Raw genomic sequence first — 22,736 nt, 5'->3', positions numbered from 1 at the left:
CCCAACATTTAGCAATAGAATCAAACAGTCCAAAAGTAAATTAAATCCCAAACCAAAGCGAAACTCTTTTGATAGCCTACCGGTATACTGCTCCAAACGAAACGCATGTCTCGCAATAAAACGCACTTTAGGAAAAAAAGATCCTTAACTTGCTGTTATCTACGCTAATTTGTTACTGTTCATGAAGGCGTGTCTGGGAAATTGTTATTTTATGGATTCTGGACTTGCATGTGATTTATTGTGTTTGAGAATATTTGCAATAAACTAAGTCTGTTAAGACTGACACTATGACTTACCAAACGGTGTTTCCTGATTAGCCTACACTAATTGATTTCTGAACGGTTACAGGAAGTGTTGAACAGTGTTGGCCCACTTTATGTGTAGCCTTTTACTTTATTTCTAAGAATTAAAGTCTACACCAGAAGCCTAATAAGAAATAAAGGCCTGCCTCGAATACAAGCCTGTCCCAAATAAAGGCCTGTGCTTTGTGCAGCCTAAGTAAATAAAAGACCCCGGTCACAATTTGAGGATTTACGGTACATGAATTGCATTTGGCAGACGCTCATATCCAGAGCAACGAACAACATAATGCACACCCATAACCAGGAATTGTGATTACAGTACTTCTCTTTCTTAACTATAAGCTTGTGATATTAACGTGTTGCAATGCTCTAAATACGAAACGCTACAGAAGAAACGTCTGAATTGTAACCATAGACTGTAGAAAAATAGTAAAATTGCAACTCGGAGTCGGAACTTAAGAGCTCAAACTCGTGCGCCAGTCGGGGAACAAAAATGTAGCTTACTTCCTGTGAATCCCAAACACGTGTGCAGCGCTGCAGTCTGTAGCTGTAGGCTGTGTGTACGAAGCTGGTGGTTTAGCTATTGCTAGCTACTGTAACAATAATTTAATATAGTTCTATAAGATATCATTCTTGCATTATGGATTAAAAGTAGCAGTAGGGAAGTACATTTTCCTATACACGTATAATATCTCTCAAGCTATAACTACATATAAACATTAATTTGCGGACTAGTTAGCTAACTTTATTAGCTAATTATTTAGCCAGCCTATTTTATTCAGAAAAAGGCTGTGATTTTGTCACCGCCACAATGTTCGCTGATTTGGATTTAATCGGAACAATCCAAGACGACGACGATGTGCCTGAGGAGCCTGATTCAGAGTCTGAAGACGACGGCGTAAGTCAATGGCAAGCCAGAAGAAAATCGCTAGTGCTCAGCACACGATTGTCTCCAGCAAGTTGGCAACTGTGACAGATTTGACGAATGAAAGCTTTGCCAGAGTTGATCATTTACCGTGTTAACTGATGACAAAAGTTGCGGTTGACGGATAGAACTGCTAGTTATTAGCAAGGTTAGGTAAAATGTAGCATTTACCATGAACTTACCGTAGCTAACGTGCTGCGTTTTATATTGGAGCGTATCATTAACACAATACAGCTATTCACCATTGTGGGGCTGGCTCTATGTAGAATTTGTAGCTAATATAACGAGAGCGTTCCACAGTCCTCTGAAAACACAAGACAGGCAACAACGTTACCCACATCATGTACAAGTGCCCCATTTGCACATGTAAGCATTTAATGAAAGGTACTTGCCTGTCAGTGTGTCAAAAGTCAATACAATACTGTATTTCCTTGGCAGCTACCTAGTCCATAGAGAGCACACGATGTTTTGGGACTGGAACCTTATATCAATATTGGAGGCCTGTTACGTCCGTTCTGTATGCAGTAGTTCAGTAAGACTTGGCCTGTAGTTTTGGTCCTCTTGACGACTATCTGTTGTGTTGGATGTCATTGATTGATTTTGGTATAAGACAAATGGATGAATCTCCTACCTGTGCTTTCTGACCTTGGTGTACAGGATAAGCCCATTGTTCTCGGACGGAAGGGCAAGGCCAAGCACGGAGGCAGTGCGGACTTCAATGTGGACTTCAGCTTCGGGGAGCGGGATGGGCTGTACAGCGAGGACTGGGCCATGGCTGACGTGATGGCGCAGCTGAAGAAGAGGGTGAGTGTCCCATAGGCTCCGTGGAGGTGTTCAGATGAGCCAATAGCAGCCCTGTTCTTCACGTTCCACGTGTCACCATGAACGTCGAATGTACTTTGATGTTATATACACTTTATTTTACGCAGAATTTGCATATTGAAAATGTATATTTAAAATTTTCACGTGGTGAAAAATTATTTCCTCGATATATACATGTTATCTGTTATCAGGATGATGTAACACTGAAAGAAACACATTAATCACTGGATGTTGTGTACTTGGAACCAGTGGTGGTGACCTGACCTTTCCCTTTTTCCTGTTTTCCAGAAAGCCCCCACCACGCTGGACGAGAAGATTGAGAAAGTCAGAAAGAAGCGCAAGACAGAGGTGAGGTCACATGACCCCGTAGGTCACTTTGTGGAATTCTAAAAAAAGATGAATTTTTCATGCATGTTTTCAAATGGCCCAGCTTGTTCTTGTGCGTTGAATGATATTTTGGAAGCAGAAGCTCCTGTGGACCTGTCTGCTTTACAATGGGCATTGGTCTGTTTGTGGTTTAAAGCAAGAAAATGAATCCAGAACTGATTTATATTGATGTTATGTTTCCAGACCTTGTACATATGAACAATTACACATCATAGGTATCGAACATATCCACAGAATTACCAACATAAATGTTTATCTTTCCTTCTCGGCTGATTAGCGGTACGAGCTCTTCACTCCCAAGGTTAAGGACCCCAGAGGCACGGTTTAGATCAAGCTGCCTAGACAACGGGTTGCTACCGCACTGCCTGTTCCTGCATGCTCAATGTTAACCAAGCTTCTTACAGACTGAAATTTGAAGCTAGGGCTCTGTCCGACTATACTATGAAACAGAAGAGATTCAGTTACGCTGCTGTAAGTTTCTGGCCTTTATTTATGGATGAGGAGTTGCAACAGATGGAGGGTGAGAATTGATTGATCTTGTGTGTACGTCGTATCATGGAAGTTAGTGCTGGTCAAACTATGCTCTCCTCAAACATATAAAATGTGATTCAGAGAACATACAAGCTGTGGTGGCATATAGGTACTGTACAAGCTGCTAGTTGTGGCTAGTTGTGAGGAATCTCTAAGTAACTACGTTACAGGCCAATTATGAACGCATTACCTATTCTGGCCGTCAGTGATTGAAACAACCTGATGTGGGTTCACAACATGTACAGGAGAAAGCGCAGAAAGCCGGAAATATGCCGGAAAACTCACAAACCGACACTAAGGAAGAAGAGAAATGTGACGGTGAAGATGATGAGGAAGAGGAAGAGGAAGAGGAGGAAGCAGATGAAGAGGCAGGAGACAGCAGTGAAAATGTCAGCGAGGCAGCAGAAGGGGACAGCGAGGAAGAGGAGGATGAATTCTCCGCGGCTGACGAAGAGGTTCTCACCAAAGCAGGTAGGCTGAGGCACGGAACAGCAAAATTGCTGCACACATTTTACATTTCGTGCCGTTTTCTTGATGGTTATTAGCAGTTTTAACGTTCAGGATTTATTTGTTGCTCCTGTCCAAAGTGACTTACACGGCCTATATCCTTTTACACTCAGGTTAAGTACCATGTTCAAGGTGCAATGGCAGTGACCCACATGAAAATTAGTTGGTTGCGAGCCCATTTCCCTACACCATCATGTCCTAATGCTCTACGGATAAGCATGACGATCCATCCTAGCTTGCAGGCGGACACCTGAGGGAGGTGATAGGTTTTCGCTGGCCTAGATTTCACCTCCTCGTGTGACTCTTTCCACAGACACAGTTAGAGAGAAGGACCGGCGGAAAAAGAAGAATGCTGGAAATGAGGTGAGTCAGGAGCAGAACCTGTTACCTCTGTATATTACGTTACGTTATAGGCATTGGGCAGACACTCTTATCCAGAGTGACGTACAACAAAGTGCCAGTCCATAGCCTGGGACAAGTGCGCTGAAGGACCCGAGAGGGAAGTATAATTACCTGTGGCATGAAGTGCATATAAAACATAAAGCCTCTATAATATTTAGCGAATGTGTCCTTTCATAGTCAGTTGTCGAAAGATATGTTACAAATCGTAAGATTAAAGAGATGGATTAATAATTTTAGCAAACCATTATATTTTGGAGTGACTGCATGCAAGAAATGACTACAAACTGAAGAAGGCGGGTGTGAAATGCATGTGTGTGATTTTTAATTTGCTGGGTTCTGATCCGCAGCCTCCAGAAGCCTTTTATGAAGACGCCTCCAACTACGACGAAAGCCTGATGTTTCAGGACATGAACCTGTCCCGACCCCTGCTGAAGGTGAGCCCCTGGGGTGTCCTCTGTGACGGTTATGGCCGTGCCAAAGCCTTTATAAGCATTTATACTCTAGCATTGCCTGCGGTAGGTGGCACGGGTGGTGCAGTGGGTAGCACTGCCGCCTCACAGCAAGGAGGTCCTGGGTTTGAATCCCGGTTGGCTCTCTGTGTGGAGTGTTCTCCCCGTGTCTGCGTGGGTTTCCTTCGGGTACTCCGGTTTCCTCCAAGAGTCCAAAGACATGCAGGTTAGGCTGATTGGAGAGTCTAAATTGCCCGTAGGTATGAGTGTGTGAGTGAATGGTGTGTGTGCCCTGCGATGGACTGGCAACCTGTCCAGGGTGTATTCCTGCCTTTCGCCCAATGTATGCTGTGATAGGCTCCAGCCCCCCTGCGACCCTGTTCAGGATAAGCGGGGTAGGATAATGAATGAATGAATTGCCCGCGGGACAAGTTTTGGTGGGCATTTTAGGGGTTTAGCGCTACACAACAAAGTCCTGGTTTGGAATGTTCTGAGGTTCTGACTTCACGACTTGGTACATTTTCGTTACAGTGGAAAGAAAAAGAAAGGGCTGCGCACAGCGGCTGTCCTTTACTGAGTAGTAGAAGCCAGCCGGGTGACTGCCTAGCACACAAGCACAGTTTGACTCTGCGTGCCTTAAGGAAATAAAAATGTAGGATTATGAAAATGAAACCTGTGTGAAGCTCTGGCACATTGACTCTCCCCTCCTCTCTCCTCTCCCCTCCTCTCTCCTCTCCCCTCCTCTCCTCCCCTCTCTCAGGCCATCACAACCATGGGCTTTAAGCAGCCCACCCCCATCCAGAAGGCCTGCGTCCCCGTGGGGCTGCTGGGGAAGGACATCTGCGCCTGCGCTGCCACCGGCACAGGTGTGTGTGTGTGTGTGTGTGTGTGTGTGTGTGTGTGTGTGTGTGTGTGAGTGTGTGAGTGTGTGAGTGTGTGAGTGAGTGAGTGTGTGAGTGAGTGTGTGTGTGAGAGTGTGTGTGAGAGTGTGTGTGAGAGTGAGAGTGAGAGTGTGAGTGTGTGTGTGTGTGGGGTTAGTACAGGTGAGTGCTGTCTGCACAGGTGTGCGTGTGTGGGGTTAGCACAGGTGTGTGGGGCTAGCGCAGGTGTGTGGGGCTAGTGCTGGTGTGTGGGGCTAGTGCTGGTGTATGTATGTGCTGTTCGCACAGGTGTGTGTATGTGCGGTTCGCACAGGTGTGTGTGTGTGCGGTTAGCACAGGTGTCTGGTGTCAGCACAAGTTTGTGTGGCTAGCGCCGGTGAGTACTGTCAGCGTTTCAACGTCAGCATGTTTACAGAGAAGGGGGAGGGATAAACAGTGTTGTGGTTTGAAGGTGTTTGTTGCTGCAATTCCTCTCTTGACCGTTAGAAGTCCTAAATGACCTATTGTACCTTTAAGTGATTTATATTGAAATCCTGGATGCGTGTCTCATAGGACTGACCAGCGCTACAGTCATGCTCTCCCTCTCTCCCTCTCTCCCTCTCTCCCCGTCTCCAGGAAAGACCGCCGCCTTCATGCTCCCTGTTCTGGAGCGGCTCATCTACAAGCCCCGGCAGGCCCAGGTGACCCGCGTCCTGGTTCTGGTGCCCACCCGTGAGCTGGGTATCCAGGTGCACGCTGTGGCCCGTCAGCTGGCCCAGTTCACCAGCATCACCACCTGCCTGGCTGTGGGTGAGTGTCCCGGCCCCTGTGAAACCCGGCTATGCTAACGCTAATCCCAAGGCTCCGGGGGTGATGGGCCCCTGCTTAGTCTAATAAACTGTAAGGATGAAAGGTTTTGGGTAAAAGCGTCAGGTGATAACTGTAAAGTAATGTAAGTCTTCCCGCTCTTGTTCCAGGGATTGTCCCCTGCTTAGTGTAACTGTAAGGATGAAAGGCTTTGGCGTCAGGTGATAACTGTAGCATAGCGTAAATCTTCCCGCTCTTGCTCCAGGGATTGTCCCCTGCTTAGTTTAATAAACTGTAATGATGAAAGGCTTTGGCGTCTGGCGATAACTGTAGCATAGTGTAAGTCTTCCCGCTCCCGTTCCAGGCGGTCTGGACCTGAAGACCCAGGAGGCGGCCCTGCGGGCGGGGCCAGACGTGCTGATCGCCACGCCCGGGCGTCTGATCGACCACCTGCACAACACGCCGTCCTTCGAGCTCACCCAGGTGGAGGTGCTCATTCTGGACGAGGCCGACCGGTGCGTGTGACCGCCGGGGCGGGGCTCGCCACGCGGGGGAGGGGCCACGCTGATTCTGCTGTTTCGATTGGGCCCCGGGGTCTGCTGCCATCCGTTATGCAGGCCGTATCTCCAGGATCATTTTTTTTTTATGATTAAAATTTTTAACCCTTTGATGCACAATGTGCGTCAAAAGTTATCCGACTGAGTTTTTATTTTCTGTATTTTTGCATAGCTTGTGCATCAAAGGGTTAAAGAAACAATAGAATAGAAACAATGTTACATTTGTAAGAGGAGTCATAATAAGAAAGGAAAAGGAATATGACTTACAATAAGTAAAATGTAAAACATTTTTAGGGGAGCAGATCGTGATTTTCTTAGAAAAAGTATGTAATGACAGCATAATAAATTCTGAATTAAGTAATTTATTTTCAACAGCTATGGACCGTCCCTTCCATGAGTTAATGGTGGATAGGCTGGCTTTATTTAATTTATTTAATTTAAAATGTTATTTTACCTTCGATGCGTTTCTCATGGGAGGGTACCTCCAGTGTTTGAGAGTGTGGATTGTTTGAGTGGAGAACTGGCCAGGAACCAAGCAGGACTTCTACCACCTTGAATCCTCCATTCATTTAGGAAAACAATTTTGAAAGTTCTTGAAAATAATATGATTTTGAAATCTGTACTTCAATGTGATTTCATTTTTTTCTTGTTGAGATTGCCAGTCATCTTGAAAAGCCTCAAGAGCATGTTTTATGTAAATTAAGCCCTTGCAATAGAAGTGAGATCTTGAGTGTTTGTGGTTTATATTGGTGCTGGAATGCTGCTTATATTTTCTGGGATTTTGGGGCTGTTTTTATATTCACTTACTGATGCCAACCAGACAGGCCAGATAACCTGTATACTGATACTGTATGCAATGGGTGAATGTAATGGGTCATGTTTGATGTGTTACAGGATGTTGGATGAGTACTTTGAGGAACAGATGAAGGAGATCATTCGGCTGTGTGCTTACCAGCGCCAGACTATGCTGTTCTCTGCCACCATGAGTGAGGAGGTGTGTGCTGCATTTCCTTCAACACACACACACACACACGCACACACACACACACAAACGCGCACACACACACACATACACAAACGCACACACACAAAAAAACACAGAGGCACATGCACTGACATATCCACACACACGGCAACTGTGTGAAGATACTGCAACTGATATCTCATTATATTCCACTACTGTAATGATCTCTCTCTCTCTCTCTCTGCCCCTCTCTCCCTCTCTCTGCCCCTCCCTCTCTCTCTCCCCCTTTCTCTTTCTGCCCCTCTCTCTCTCCCTCTCTCTTTCTGCCCCTCTCTCTCTCCCTCTCTCTTCCTCTCTGCCCCTCCCTCTCTCTCCCCCCCTCTCTGCCCCTCTCTCTCCTTTTCTCTCCCTCTCTCCTCCCCCCCTTCTCTCTCCTCTCTCCATCCCCCCCTCTCCCTCCCTCCCCTCGCTCTCCCTCCCCTCTCTTTCTCTCCCTCTCCTCTCTTTCTCTCCCTCTCCCTCCCTCCCTCCCCTCTCTCACTCTCTTTCCCTCTCTTTCTCCCTCTCTCTCTCCCCCCCCCCCCCCCCCCCCTCTCTCTCTCTCTCTCAGGTGAAAGACCTGGCCTCGGTGTCTCTGAAGCAGCCGGTGCGGGTGTTTGTGAACAGTAACACAGACGTGGCTCCGTACCTCAGGCAGGAGTTTGTGAGGGTCCGCCCCGCCCGCGAGGGGGACCGAGAGGCCATCGTCGCTGGTGAGCGTCGCCCTGTGTGTGTGTGTGTGTGTGTGTGTGTGTGTGTGTGTGTGTGTGTGAGAGTGTGAGTGTGAGTGTGAGTGTGCGTGTGCGTGTGCGTGTGCGTGTGCGTGTGCGTGTGCGTGTGCGTGTGTGACTGACCGTGTGTGTGTGTGATACTGTGTGTGTGACCGTGACACCATATGCATGTGACCCTGCGTGTGTATCTCAGCCCTCCTCACCAGGACGTTCCAGGACCACGTGATGCTGTTCACACAGACCAAGAAGCAGGCCCACCGCATGCACATCCTGCTGGGCCTGATGGGGCTGAAGGTGGGGGAGCTGCACGGGAACCTGTCCCAGACCCAGAGGCTGGAGAGCCTCAGGTAACACTCCGCTTTCCATCCACACACATTCACAGGGCCTGGGTTACCAATGTTATCAGGGCCTTCGGTATATGGGGCAGCTTGTAGCCTAGTGGTTAAGGTACATGGGACTGCCTGTAGCCTAGTGGTTAAGGTATATGGGACAGCCTGTAGCCTAGTGGCTAAGGTACATGGGACTGCCTGTTGCCTAGTGGCTAAGGTACATGACTGGACATTGGAAGTTTGGAAGTTCAAGCCATGGTGTAGCCATAATAAGATCCTTAACCCCATTGCTCCAGGGGGATTGTCTCTTGCTTAGTTTACTCAATTGTAAGTTGCTTTGGAATCCACATCAACTAAATAACATATAATTGTTATTATTTTTATCATTATCCAGTGTAGGGCCCCTCAGCTTAGCGATCAATCAGTCAATCCGTCTTTATTGTCCCACCTGGGGAAATTTGGTTTGCAGCATTTACCAACAACTATATTAAAATTGACAAGGGCAACCGTGAAACATAAGGCAATAAAACAATAAGACAATAACAAATAAACACAATAAAAACAATCAAACCATAAATAAATAAAACAATAAAAATAAAAATTCCGTATCCCTTAGTCATCCTCACTGGCACCCTAAAATGGCGGCCTGAGGGCTTTTCCAAATCTGTCTGGCCTTTGCGCTTAACTTGTCCTTGTTTTTCTCTCTGTCAGGCGTTTCAAAGACGAACAGATCGACATCCTGGTGGCTACGGACGTGGCAGCCAGAGGCCTGGACATCGACGGGGTGAAGACGGTGAGCATAACGATCCTCCTTTTACTGTCTGTAAAACAAGGAGAGCCACGGCTGCCATTTTGTTTCTGTGAATCTGATATGTAATGTCCACCTCTCTTGTCATGGAAAAAGCAATCACCAGGTTTGAAATATGATTCTTTGACAAATATAGCGCTTTATTCAAACTGCCATCAGGGAGCTTAATCAAACACAGATGATTACAGCAGAGCAGATTATAATCCTCTCCTGAGGGGGAAGATTCTCAGCAGTGGAAATAAGCAGAGTATTAACCTTCACAAGAGGAGAAAGATTTTCAAGAATTGTCAGCTCCGCTTCTTGCATAAACACACCCCAAGCAGATGAAAGCTTAGTAATAATAATTCCTTGCATTTATAGCCCTTTTTATAGACTCATAGTGTTTTTTTATTTTATTTTTTTATTTTTATTTTTTTCTTGTGTCAGTGATTGTTTTTGCGGCAGACCAAGAGGACCTTGACATATTAAGATATTAAGTTCTTTATATTGCAGGGTTCTGGCCCGTATTTGTGTATTTATAACCCATAACATTAATAGTAGTTTTTGAACCTGTGGAACTGCTGGTTTTCCACCCTCCAATAACAAATAAATTGGCTGTAATTGTTCAGCTAATTACCTGGGAGAAAAGAAAAGCAGGGATTTGGATTCGAGGGCCTGATTTGATGACCCCTGCTTTAAACTAACACTGCAGTACCTTTGCTGAATGTGTGTGTTTGACGGTGATGAACTTGCTGTGATACCTCTGCTGAATGTGTGCATTTGACGGTTGTTTTCCTCTCTGCGTTTGAACCAGGTGATAAACTTGCTGCAATACCTCTGCTGAATTTGAATGTGTGCGTTTGACGGTTGTTTTTCCTTTTGAACCAGGTGATAAACTTCACCATGCCCAACACGGTGAAGCACTACGTGCACAGGGTGGGCCGGACCGCGCGCGCCGGGAAGGTGGGCCGCTCCGTGTCCCTGGTGGGCGAGACGGAGCGCAAGATGCTGAAGGACATCGTCAGGAAGGCCAAGACCCCCGTGAAGGCCCGCGTGCTTCCGCAGGGTAGGGGCTAACGAGAGAGGCCGGCCATGGCTGTGGCGGTAGCCACTGTGGTGCTCCATCACAAATGTAGCAGCCAATGGTGACTGCAGGTTCGGATTTGGCCTGTTGCGTATCTACGGCTCCAGTGCTAATGTGGACGTCAGTGTGATTGAATGCGCTGCATCCTCTTATGTAAAGGCGTTTGGGAATTGGAATTTGTGGGAAAATCCGCACCCTTATTGTTCAGTGGTTCGTTTTATCGCCGAGATCTTTCATGAGACCAATCAAAAGATGCTCATTAAGTAGGTTATGCGATAAGATGTTTACTCTACGTCCCTAATGGTGGAAACTGTAAAATGGTGGACGTTATGGGTTTTTATTTCTCTCTCACCCGCCATCAATGTGTATCACCCACCTGGGTCAGCGACCGCCATTTTGTGCCAAAATGCTCACCACACAGTTACTGAGGTGATGTACTGGCATTGTTACGCCGATGATACTGATTAGCAACACATAGGTAAACTACGGTATAACCTAAATGCCTTTAGCTTTTACTTTTTTAATAAAAGAAGAGTAGACGGTCTGTCCTCCATTCATATTTCCTGTTATTCAGACGGGGAGAAAACAGGGTTTGAATGGAGAAGGGATCACAGTGTAGAAGGTGCCAGGGCAGGGGATTGAACCCCCAACCGAGCGAGGGTGTTTGTATACAGCTTCAAATTCGGCCTCCCAAATAAAAGCTATTCTCAGATTTACTAAAGCTGGACTTACCCAGCCAAAAAAGTTAGTCGCATACTTGCTTTCCTGGCTGTCTGTCCTAAACTCTTTAGCAGGAGCACAGCCCGTGTAGGGCATCTGGCTGGTGGAGGCAGTCAGCAGCCATCAGTTGTTCCTCAAGGCAGGACTCCAGTCAGCAGGGCGAGAAACGTGTGAAGTGCAGGATTACCAGCAGGGGGCAGCAAATGCCACAAAGGTGTTTTAAACAAAGAATATATATCAAAGGATATATGTTTTTTTTTATCTTGCAGTTTATCACAAGTGATTTCAAGTCTGTCCAAAAGGACATTGAACTGTAGATATTGCTTTCAGCGGTAGATATTTAGTGTCACAGAAAAATGTCTGAGAATGGCACATAATGTAACGACCTCAAACCGCCACAGTGCTCTCAGAGGATCTCATAGACATAAACTGGCTTGCCTGTATGACCCTGATAAATGAGTGTTTCTGCTTGGGAGCGGTTTCCTCTGCCCTGTACTCAAACAGAGCAGCAGTAAATCCTCCTACAACACATCCCTTCCCTTTCGGCCTCCCGCTCCTCTGTGTTAACGCCTCGTCTCTCTCCCAGAGGTGATCCTGAAGTTCCGGGACCGGATCGTGCGGCTGGAGAAGGACGTGTACGCGGTGATGCGCTTGGAGAGGGAGGAGAGGGAGATGGCGCACTCCGAGGCCCAGGTGAGCCCTGTGGCCCGGAGCGAAATACAGGGGGACGCCACCAGGGGGCGATAGAGTCACAAACAAAACCATTAGAACAGGCCATTCAACCCAGCAATTCTCGCCTTTTCCTACCACTAAAGTGTACCTACTGCTTAGTTTGCCTATAAGCCAAATTGTATCTTGTACCGTATCACACCTGGTCTTGAAAAACCCCCAGAGTTTTCTGCCTCCAGCTCCCAGTGTTTCTGCCTCCATACCTGATCTAAACAGCACAGGCCTAACCTTACCAGCAAGCTCACTGTGGGAAAGGCTGTGAGCTTGCTGGTAAGGAATGATGTTCATTGGGAATTGGTGCCGGTCCCCTTCACGTTGCCTGTTCTTTGTGTGCGTCACAGATCAGCTCCGCGGAGAAACGTCTCCAGCAGAACAGCGAGGAGCAGAACCTGAAGAGGACCTGGTTCCAGAGCCACGAGGACCGCAAGAAGGACCGCAGTGAGTGTCCTTCACACGAGTGCTGCGGTCCTCACTCCTGGTCCTGGAGAGCCGCAGGGCGTGCTGGCTTTTGTGGTTACTGGGCACTTAACTGATCAATTAAAGCTGATAATTACTCCGTTATCTCACCTCACCTGGTTTCTTGGGTCTGATATTAAGGCGAAAAACAAAAACCAGCCCACCCTGCGGCTCTCCGGGACCAGGAGTGAGGACCACTGAATTAGTACCTCACGATGAAACGGTGGCTTCTCACAAGGCAGTTCATGGAACATTCTGGATTTGACGTCAATTTCTGGCCTTAATTACTTTAAGCTCTAACATTTGAGCCATGTGACATTTTAGCTACGTTCCTTCATCAGTGCATGAATGGGAGACCTGTGTAAATGTTGCTGCAATCTACTCTAGGAGTGAATCACTGCTGGTGTACCCAGCCAATGAGCTAATTTAGCCTGGGTGATTGGTGGAAACACCAAACTGCATACACACCCATGCCGTGTATAGTTAACAGCTGTGCTGCACGTTTTAGGTCTTGCATTGCATCATACCCCAGCTCTCATGCTCTCATGCCTTTCTCTGTATTGTTGTCAGTTGAGTAATTGTATGGAGTTTAATGAATCTTGCACTGCTCACAAAGGCTAAACGATGCAAATTAACTCAAATCAGTGCGCACAAAACAATACTCGTATCACAGGACAGTACTGGGTCTTATTCTTTGTATCCAAATGTTATGAAATGCATTGGTTGTGCTACAAATTAATATTTTGCCAAAAGTATGTATTATTTAAAAAAAAGAAAGTGATACTTTTATGAACCACTGCTCCGACTCAAAAAGTCATGTCACAGGCATGACTGGATTTGTACAGCATCGCATGTGGCTGCACTGTAGAAACAGGAATGTAACGAGGGAATATTCACTGAGGATGAATTGTGGGTAGAAATGTACATTCATTAAGGCTACAATAGACTTTCCGGCCTCTTCTGGCAACAATCTGTAACCAATCAAGATCTTTATTTATATATTTATTTATTTATATATTTATTTATTTATATACTTTTAAGTTAATTACGCCCCCTCCAAAAAAATAAAATAAAACAAAAAACACAAAAAACTAAATGACTAATAAGTACACTGTATGGAGTATGAAATTTATGTCAAATAATAAAACAAAGCCTTTACCTCCGTGCTGATATTAAAATCTGAAATACAATAGTATTTCTGGATATGAAATGCTTTTAATGTGTTTAGTTCCCTGTAAATAATTAAATAATTTCCACGCTTGCGTTACTTCCCCTCTCCTCCAGTGGCAAAGGCTCTCCAGGACTTTGACTTGGCTCTGAGGGGGAAGAAGAAAAGAGCCAAGTTTCTGAAGGACGGGAACAAGAAAGAACTATCGGTAGGAGCCGCGAATATCTAATGGCTTCTCCACAACATCCGCATGATTTATACACTTTGCAGAGGCCCTAACGTTTTTTCTGTGTTTCAGCTTTTGAATACTTGTCGGTAACAAAAAAAATGAACTGTGAAAAATACCGTTAATGGCATTGATATAGTGGCATTACTTCACTGGAGCCCTGATCATTGGTTAATGGGACAAGCTTTGAGAAACCGTTCAATCTGCACGGTATTTATGCGATTAATGGGGCGGAACATTGGTTAAATGGGATTGTTAAAAAATGATCAAACTCCTTTTTTTTGAGGATTTAAATTTCATTAATTAACCTGCATTCAATTTCTGCTCACAAAGACGGTAAGTACTGCTTTATCAAAGGGACACAGAGTGGAGAGCCTTGTTCTCAGATGAAGGTTTGTCTACATATTCATGTGAATAATAGTGTAATATTGATGTTATTTCTTCCAAGTTGGGGCTGGCAGTAGTTGCAGTAGCTGTAATATCTTGCTGCTTTTACCAGAATGCCCAGCTTTTATCATTGTTGTAGGCTCTTCCTAGATAAAGACCTCACATCTGCTAAATAGCTGTATTTTGGGACAGTTGAACGGCTGGAATACTCTAGTCCATAACCATATTGTTTTATATTACATTATGTTCTGTATAATTTATGTATTTTCTCTTTTTGTTGCAGTCGGAGGATCGGGCCCAGTTTGAGATCCTGAAATCTCAAATGTATGCGGAGCGGGCGGCCAAACGGGACCGCAAGCCCAAACGGGCCCGAGCCATGCCCGAGGACGAGCCCGTACAGAACGGTGCGTGTTATTTTACAACCCAACACGGCCTCTGCCGTTACCCTGCCACGGCCAGTCCTTCTTCTGAGTTATCCAAGTATAGTTCTGTATATCCCTGTTCTGTCATTGAAAATGTGTGTGAATCAATTAAGTGAGTGCGCTCAGTAGGGAATGGAGTAGCTCTCCTGATGCGTAGAACTGAGCCATTCCTGCTTTTAGTGGAAGCTTGTTGGCACACTCGTGGTGTGCTGACTTGAGGTGCGTTCAAGACAGCGAATGTTAACAGCGAACGTTCACAGCAGACGATGTTTGCAGCAAACTGTTACTGTTGAACGATTTTAAATTAACATTCCATTTTCGCCACCAATACATTTTGAATACAAATGGATGTGATTTAGATTTAACAATGCCAGCTAGCTGATTCGTTGCTTATCTGTGATTTATTTTTGAAGGTAAGAACAAATATTACATTGATTAAAGTGTATTATAACAGCCCAATAATTGTCAACTTTTGTTCTATCCGCGTCTTTTAGCCATTTCTGTTTGCGGCGCACTACCTTTTCATATTGTTAGCTAACGTTTATGGCGAACAGAAAAAAGTTTTAATATGTTTGAGAAGGTTAGCTAACTTTTGCGATCTTGAATACACTTTTGCTTAATGTATGATAGATGTGGACTAGATCACACAGCTTTGCATGAGGAGTGTTATTTTCTATACTAGCATAAGTAGAGAGATGGGAACATAACTGCCGTCTTGAAACGTGGAGGCATTGCTATGTCACCATGTGGTCAGTTGCTGGTTGATATAGAAAGGCCAATGAAGGTATTTATACTCTGAATTGCAGATAAGAAGCAGAAGGGAAGGTCTTCTGGAAAGAAGTCTGTGTTTGACAGGGAGCTGACCAACACCAGCAAGAAAGCCCTGAAACAGTACAGAGCTGGGTAAGTTTTACGTCCAGCAGCAAGTCTCTTTCAGTCACGCCTAAAAAATCATTGGGAAAACCCGGGGCAAAATTTCACCGCAGGACTGAAGGAGACTCTAGACATCACGTTGGGGGAGTTTCAAAGCTGAGGGTGTGGATGCATTTGTTTTGTGATCTCTGTCCCTCCAGGCCTTCGTTCGAAGACAAGAAGAGGCTGGGGATTCCCACCCACAAGAAAGGAGGCCGTTTCAAATCCAAAGCCAAGTGAGTTCTGCCCTCTCCCAACGTTTTACAAACCTGCGTGTTTGTGAACAAATGGGCACTCGTAGAGAAGTGTGTACAAAACGTGCGGCCATTTTGTTGAAATGCTAAAAGAAGCCTTTGATGTGAATGACTCGCTGTGTGTGCTGTCTGGTGAGTCACTCAAACTTTTGTGCATTTTATCCTGTTGCCAACTTTAACTTGAATATTTATTTGATGATTTTTTTTCATTTTGTCTGGTGTTATTCTGCCAAATTTCTCGCTTGCTCTGGTTTAGTTTCAAAGTATGTTTGCACTTTTATGCTTGTCCATGTTTGCCATTGCTGTGTTGTCAATGTTAAAAAAAAAAAAATTTAAAGGAAGGAAAATGCTATCATGGATCTTAGTAAGAATCCAGTCCTTTGGCTAGAGGCTGGTATTAACTGTGTTTTATGTTGAACTATTGAAATGAGAATCTTCTACAATGCATTGCATGACCTGCATTTAATATCGAAGTGTCACCTCTGTTTCAGGTTCAGGAGGAAGTAAGAGAGTTCAGAAGTCAAGGACCAGTGATATGTCAAAAAGAAGAGGAATGTTTTAACTGGCTGTCCCAGTGGGACCGGGGTGGGCACCTGACTGAAAATGTCCGTTCTATATTTCTGAAAACTATTTTGATTAAAGTGAAATGGAAAAGAAAACAAAATGGTCACTTCTTCAGACACCCACACATAGCTACGTCTCCCCGAAGATGGTTTTCCAGCATTCTGTCCTTTGGCAGATCTCTGTGTTGGAACTATCCAAGCGAAAGATAACTTAAATTTTTGCAGAAAGTTGTTTGTATCTTATTCTTACAAAGGCTGTGTTTTGCTCCATTTACTTTATCATTAGCATGCCATTGGTAATTGTGTAAGTCTTGTGATATCCAGTGCAAATTATTTCATACGTGTGGTGCGATTCAACTGACAGCTTTTTAAACGAGGTACGATGATGCTGGCTACAATGGCTGCTATTTGCTTGCTGTCCACTGGGAAACACAGTGGTCTAACGCTCTTGAAAAAGACAATTTCAGTAAGATTGGAGAGGTTTATTCATTAAAATGAGTAGTATTAAATGTATGTGGTGCAGGTCTGGCATGCTTGCCTGGAGCTCAAGTCCGGCCCTGCTCAGATGTAAAGTGGTGCTACGACTCCCCCTGCTGGCCAAACGCCACAGAGAACTGTCCACGAGCCTGAACCATGAATAAGGGTCTTGAATGCCAACATTTTTACTTTATTACACCTACTTATTCATGCGAATATCTAATCAGCCAATTGTGTGACAGCATTGCAATGCATACAGTAATGTAGTTACGGGTCAAGAGCTTCAGTTAATGTTCACATGAACCATCAGAATCGGGGAAAGAAATGTGATTCAAGTGACTTTGACCGTGGAATGATTGTTGGTGGCAGACAGGGTGGTTTGAGTATCTCCTGGGATTTTCACGCAAACTAGGCACTATAGTTTGCAAGGAATGGTGCAGAACGAGTTCTGCAGACAGAAACACCTTGTTAATGAGAGACTTCAGAGGAGAATGGCCAGACTGATCAAAGCTGACAGGAAGGTGACAGTAACACAAATAACCACACATTACAACAGTGGTATGCAGAAAGGCATCTCTGAACACACAACGCATCATAACTCCTAAGTGGATAGGCTACAGCAGTAGAAGTCTAAAGAATAAGTCCAATAAATACCTAATAAAGTGCTTGGTGACTATATCAAAATGTTAACTATTATAAAAAACAAATCCATCAATATTCTAAGTACGTTTTCATTTTTTTATGGAATGTGAAATTGCTGGGATATGGTTTGCAACACAAATCAAAGAATGGCCCATAACAAGAAAACAATTGCCTCAAAACTCTCCTGGATATGGAGTAAAGGTTTGCAAAGTTTAATGATGAGAGGATGACTACACCGAGAAAAATGGTTCCTGTAATATCCAAAATCAGGTTCAGAGAAAAGATAGAAATAGTAAATAATTATATTAATTTCACCATACGCATAGCGTAATCATTCAAAATCTGGTATTACCCTTAAAGTTGAATAGTTGAGGGATGATTTTCAGCAGTAAATCGAAAAATGTAAATTTGTCTTAAAATTATTTTTTTCAGTTGAACAGAACCTTATGAACTTGGTCAAACAATGCCGTTTTCTATTTCGTTTCGTTTTCTATTTTATATCTGTGTTTGTCAAATAGGTCTGTGTTGTTAGGCGTGTGTCACAGCATACTGTAGGCTATACTTACGGTGTCATTATGACTCTCGTTTCTATTGAATGGAAAGCGAAACTGACGCTATACGAAGACGGTAGGCAGGGCGATCTGATAAACAGAAACCCTTACGCGGTTCTTAACTTAAATCATGAGAAACACTGGCAGAATGGGTGAAATAATGTGCTGTAATCGGTCGCAGAACGCTTCACTTCAAATTAATTGACCTTCATTTCCTAGCTGTGCTATGTTTTTAGAACGTTTTTAAAACGTAGTTACTCGCTAACTTATAGTATAGCGTTAATAAACGACGTAGCATATCAAATGGATTATGTGTATCGCTTGTAAGGATACGTCAAATTATATACTAATATAACAGCTGGAGAGATATCTGTCCATAAGATCTTATTTCAGGTACGTTGTTTCGATTTTTGTACTCTGATATTTGTTTCCGCATTCATCCTGGGCTGCCGAAAGTTGCATGTTTCCGACATAACGTGGGGTACATCGCCGCCATATCCTGATGTGCTGAACGTGTATGGTCTTTCATTGGATATATGTAATCAATTAGTCTAGTCCAGTGTTCTGCTCAGTATTATCATCAAATACATTATTTTACGATTTGTCCAGTGTGTTTGTTTCCTCAATTGCCCTGGTATTTTAGTTTGCCAAGTAGCCTAGTCAGCTGGGGAGAGCAATCGATTTCATTGGTTACCGAACGTCACAGTCGAACTTGGGCTGCCTGGTTGTCTACTTCAGCGAACTGGTCAACGGTAGCCTTAGCTGCCATGGTAATCACAAATGATCTAAAATAAATAGGCTACACGTTGTTTAATTTCGACAACAATGGTACTTGGAAGGGGAACGATAAATTACACCGTCTACGTAGCTGGTTGAAGAGGTGTTGTTTTGTCCTGTGTTGTGAATTTCCTCCTGGCAACTAAAGTGATGTAATATCTTATGGGGATTTTACCAGTTGGTATTTTTGTTTTCAAACACAAACGGATACCTTCGATTTCTAGGTTGCGTTTCCCTGTCTCACTGAAATAGAATTCACGACTCGGAAACGGAAAACGAAAGCTTGACCAATTGCATTTCCCTCTGAGAATCATAATAATTGGGGGCGCTAGTACGCCCATGATGAACATATCTGAATACTCACATGAGTAGCCATATTTATGAAACACTTCCTCCACATACACTGCTCTCCTTAACGTTTGTGACGAAGACCTACCATTTCTTTATTTGCCTCGGTACTGAGATTAGTAATAATAAAAAAGAATCACATGTGCTGTGGTTAAAGTGCACATTGTCAGAATTTAACAAAGGACATTTTTATAAAAATGTTGGTTTCACCATGTAGAAATTACAGTAGTGTTTATACATAGGCCTAGTTCCCCCATTTCAGAGCACCATAATATTTGAGACACAGCAATGTTGTGTAAATAAAGTAGTCAAGTTTAGTATTTTGTTACATATCCTTTGCATGCAATGACTGCTTGAATACTGCGATTCATGCGATTCATGTACAAAGTATTTAATCGCGTTCGCCTTGTTCAAATTTATGTTCTCTTATGACCGTTTCTCTCACATCACATATTTGTAGCTATATGTAGTTGACATAGTAAGGATTTTGTGGCATATTAGTATTGTTTAAAATTTCATTTAGTTTTACTTTATTAGTTCATTAGTTTACCTTACTGTTGAACGCTTTGATTTTTCATGTTCCTACAGCGTATAGTTAACGAACAAAAATATAAATACTGTGCCAATGAGAAACAAGTAAAGCTACCACAGAGGTTTGGCTCATCGATCAGTTAAACTCGTGCCATCCCATCATGCATGGGGTCATTGATAAAATGTTGGACAGGCCTGGTTGCCTATAATTGTAGGTAGCATGTCTGAATGAGGAGACTCCAGTGAGTTTTTGAAAGTGGGGTGTCTGCAAAGGGCAGGAGTAGGCGGAAGCACATGTAAACGCTCCCGGTAAAGCAGGCTCACAACCCCCAGGCCATTTGACTGCAAATATCAACCTGGCGTTCCAGCACACTGGCGACTTGACATTGATGTTTCCATTTTAGAAAATTAATAACTTCTATATTGCATGTGTTGTAAGATTGCAAGATTTCTAACTTGAAAACATTTCAAACAGAAGAGCTCACACTATAAAGAGTTGGAACAGCTTTTCATGTTAATGTGAATAAATCTAGTGATGTACTTGATTTAGGCCTGTTTGCGGATATCTGAATGGACAGTAGTAAAAATGTATTTATCAACCAACCACTCAATTATTTTGTCATTTTTAAAACAGAGGAAGTTGAAGGGGTTTGTTGAATAAGCTTGTTTCGATGTATTTTTTGCTGCTTAGGTTCATTTATCGTATACCACTGTTGACACTGAAGCTTTCAAGATGTAGGACTCGTTAGCATGCTGAGAGGTGCTTACACTTAAGTGCTGTTATCTAATTAGGCCTTCAAACTCTGAAAGCGTATAATTTTGGTAATTTGTTAAATTCCTGGTCAATAAAGTCAGCACAATTGTGCTTTATATTTCTCCATCTACCTCTTTGTCACAAAAGCAGTTTGTGATACTAACAATGCTAATTTTGGCATTGTTCTCATTGGCCCCTAGAGGCATATTCATTTCCTGGGGGTCGAAAGGTCAAAGGTTATCGCAAAAGCTCCTGATAGGGTTTTCTAAGGTCACCAGTGTCGTCCATTAGGACCTGTTCAGTTATTATAATAGGGCAGGACGCACCTAAGGCGCCATAGAATGTCCACCCTGTGGCTCAGCACCCCCAACTCTAAATTAAATAAATATTTTTATGCATTCATCCAGCACCCAATACAGGCTGCAATGTGGCGACAAACACAGTAATGCAAGGAAGCAATCTACATGCATCTGTATTTTGAATATGCCGCCTGTAATATACATTGCCAATTATCACAATATTCCCAATGGTGTAGAAACTCCTCAGTGTTTCAATCTTTGAAATATGTTTGTGAAATATGGAAATAGGAATAAAACAATCCTTAAAAGGAGTAAAACTTGATTTTGCTCACAGTCCCTTCATAGATGCCTGGGGGTCTTGGATCCTATTTTAGGAACTCCTGTAATAGGGTGTTTAGAAGGGAACAGGGTATTACAGGGTATTGGGATCTGTCTGCCAAGGGTCTACATGCAGGGACCTGAAGACTGAGGACACATTGAGAGTCCCTGAGCCGAGATGGGGAGAGATGGAGCCTTCGTGTACAGTCCCAGTGAATGAACTGTATTATTGTTATTTTATTGTTATGTTATTGTTATTTTTCAGGCACATATAGAGATACCTTTCTACTGTTCAGAAGCACAACCAACACCACAATAGGTGATGGGTGCACAATCATTTTTTAAAGTCATTGCTGTGTGTTTTTTTTGTGTGTTGATAAAAGATGATAGGAAGCCAGCTTTTAAAGATAGTGAACTAATTGTGGAATACCTTGTTATACAACACAATTGAAAAAAGTCTATTGAACAGAACTTAAAAGCTCAGTACTTGACCATAGATAATTAATGGCAATTGCATCAATCTTTCTCTAGTGTTCAAAAGCTAAATATTAACCATGGAATATTTAAAAAATAATTACGTTTTTCACCTTTCTCTCCAGATTGATAACCATTACAAAACATTTTGCATACTGCAATCAATGAAAATGCAAGATGCAAATGTGGTTGAATTGTTCATATCACCATTTGCTAGTTTTTCTTTCAGTGGGGTAACCTTGAGAGGAACAGCAACACAAGTAACAAACGTACTCATAAATGTAAAGCTGTTGGATTTGGATGACATGCAAAATTCCCTATCTACTACTGACTTAGTTCTATCTCTGTCATTGGGTTACCCTGTAATATTTTGTGCATCTCTTTGTTCACATTATCTCACAGAGCACGGAGGGGGCCGCCCTAAAGTGATGGAAAACCCCAACCGAGGGGGCAGAGGGGGGCAGAGGGGCAGAAGGAGAGCCAATGCTGAGCCTAGGAGAGGTATGGAGACATTCTGGGAAGCCCAAGTCTTGTAGCAATAATATAAATCTTTATAACATAAAATAATGACAAGAACAGGCCAGCCCAGCAATGCTCGCCTTTTCCTACCACTAAAGTTTATCTGCTGCTTAGTTTGCCTAAAAGTTAAATAGTATCAAATGCCTTATCAAGCCTGGTCTTGAAAACCCCCAGTGTTTCTGCATGCACTACATGTCCTGGCAAGCAGTGACCACTCCCTGTGTAAAGAAATACTTCCTAATGTCTGTGAGGAATTTATGCTTTGACAATTTCCATTTATGCCCCCTCATTCTGCTAACATTGAATGGATTTAAAAGCCTCAATATATTTAAAATCACCCCTTTTATTAAGCTCAAAGAGATTAAGCATCTTCAGTCTTTCCTCATAACTTTGATCTTTTATACATGGAATCAATCTGGTTGCCCTTCTTTGAACCTTTTCCGTGCCTCAATATCTTTCCTGTAGTGCGGACCTCAGAACTGTACACAGTACTCTGAGTGTGGTCTGACGGTCAGGTGGATATCTTAACTGTGATGTTGGTCGTTGGTGTGTTCTGGGAAGCTCATGTTTTGTAGCAATACTTTAAATCCTAACTCTGTTGTTGGCGGTTTCTTGTTGTGTCTCTGAAGGTGCTGAACCTGTGGATGGAGAAAACAACAGGAGGCCCAACCCAGAGAGAGGGGGAAGAGGAAGAGGCAGGGGGGGCAGGGGAGGAGGAGGGAACAG

At 43.6% G+C, this 22,736-nt stretch overlaps 1 protein-coding gene and 1 long non-coding RNA gene across 2 annotated transcripts; both read left to right on the top strand.

Annotated features, from left to right (window-relative positions):
* The first annotated feature begins 796 nt into the window (after window positions 1–796).
* Window positions 797–16,730, top strand: ddx27 (DEAD (Asp-Glu-Ala-Asp) box polypeptide 27). The gene is made up of 21 exons (XM_061219812.1): window positions 797–1,200; window positions 1,885–2,031; window positions 2,338–2,397; window positions 3,213–3,438; window positions 3,788–3,837; window positions 4,224–4,310; window positions 5,086–5,191; window positions 5,822–5,995; window positions 6,357–6,507; window positions 7,444–7,543; window positions 8,124–8,265; window positions 8,477–8,630; window positions 9,324–9,405; window positions 10,288–10,465; window positions 11,790–11,896; window positions 12,274–12,370; window positions 13,673–13,764; window positions 14,453–14,573; window positions 15,398–15,494; window positions 15,665–15,739; window positions 16,249–16,730. Exons 1-21 carry the CDS (start codon window positions 1,114–1,116, stop codon window positions 16,262–16,264), a joined length of 2,349 nt encoding a protein of 782 aa, XP_061075796.1. The 5' UTR covers window positions 797–1,113; the 3' UTR covers window positions 16,265–16,730.
* A 1,317-nt stretch (window positions 16,731–18,047) lies between these two features.
* LOC133109381 (uncharacterized) lies at window positions 18,048–22,710 on the top strand. Its single transcript, XR_009704731.1, has 3 exons — window positions 18,048–18,383; window positions 21,894–21,992; window positions 22,640–22,710. It is a non-coding gene; the product is annotated as an uncharacterized LOC133109381 (long non-coding RNA).
* The last annotated feature ends 26 nt before the right edge of the window (window positions 22,711–22,736 follow it).

This window comes from Conger conger, chromosome 14 (assembly GCF_963514075.1).
Source record: "Conger conger chromosome 14, fConCon1.1, whole genome shotgun sequence".
Classification (NCBI taxonomy): Eukaryota; Metazoa; Chordata; class Actinopteri; order Anguilliformes; family Congridae; genus Conger; species Conger conger.
This window is presented reverse-complemented; position numbering and strand designations above follow the sequence as displayed.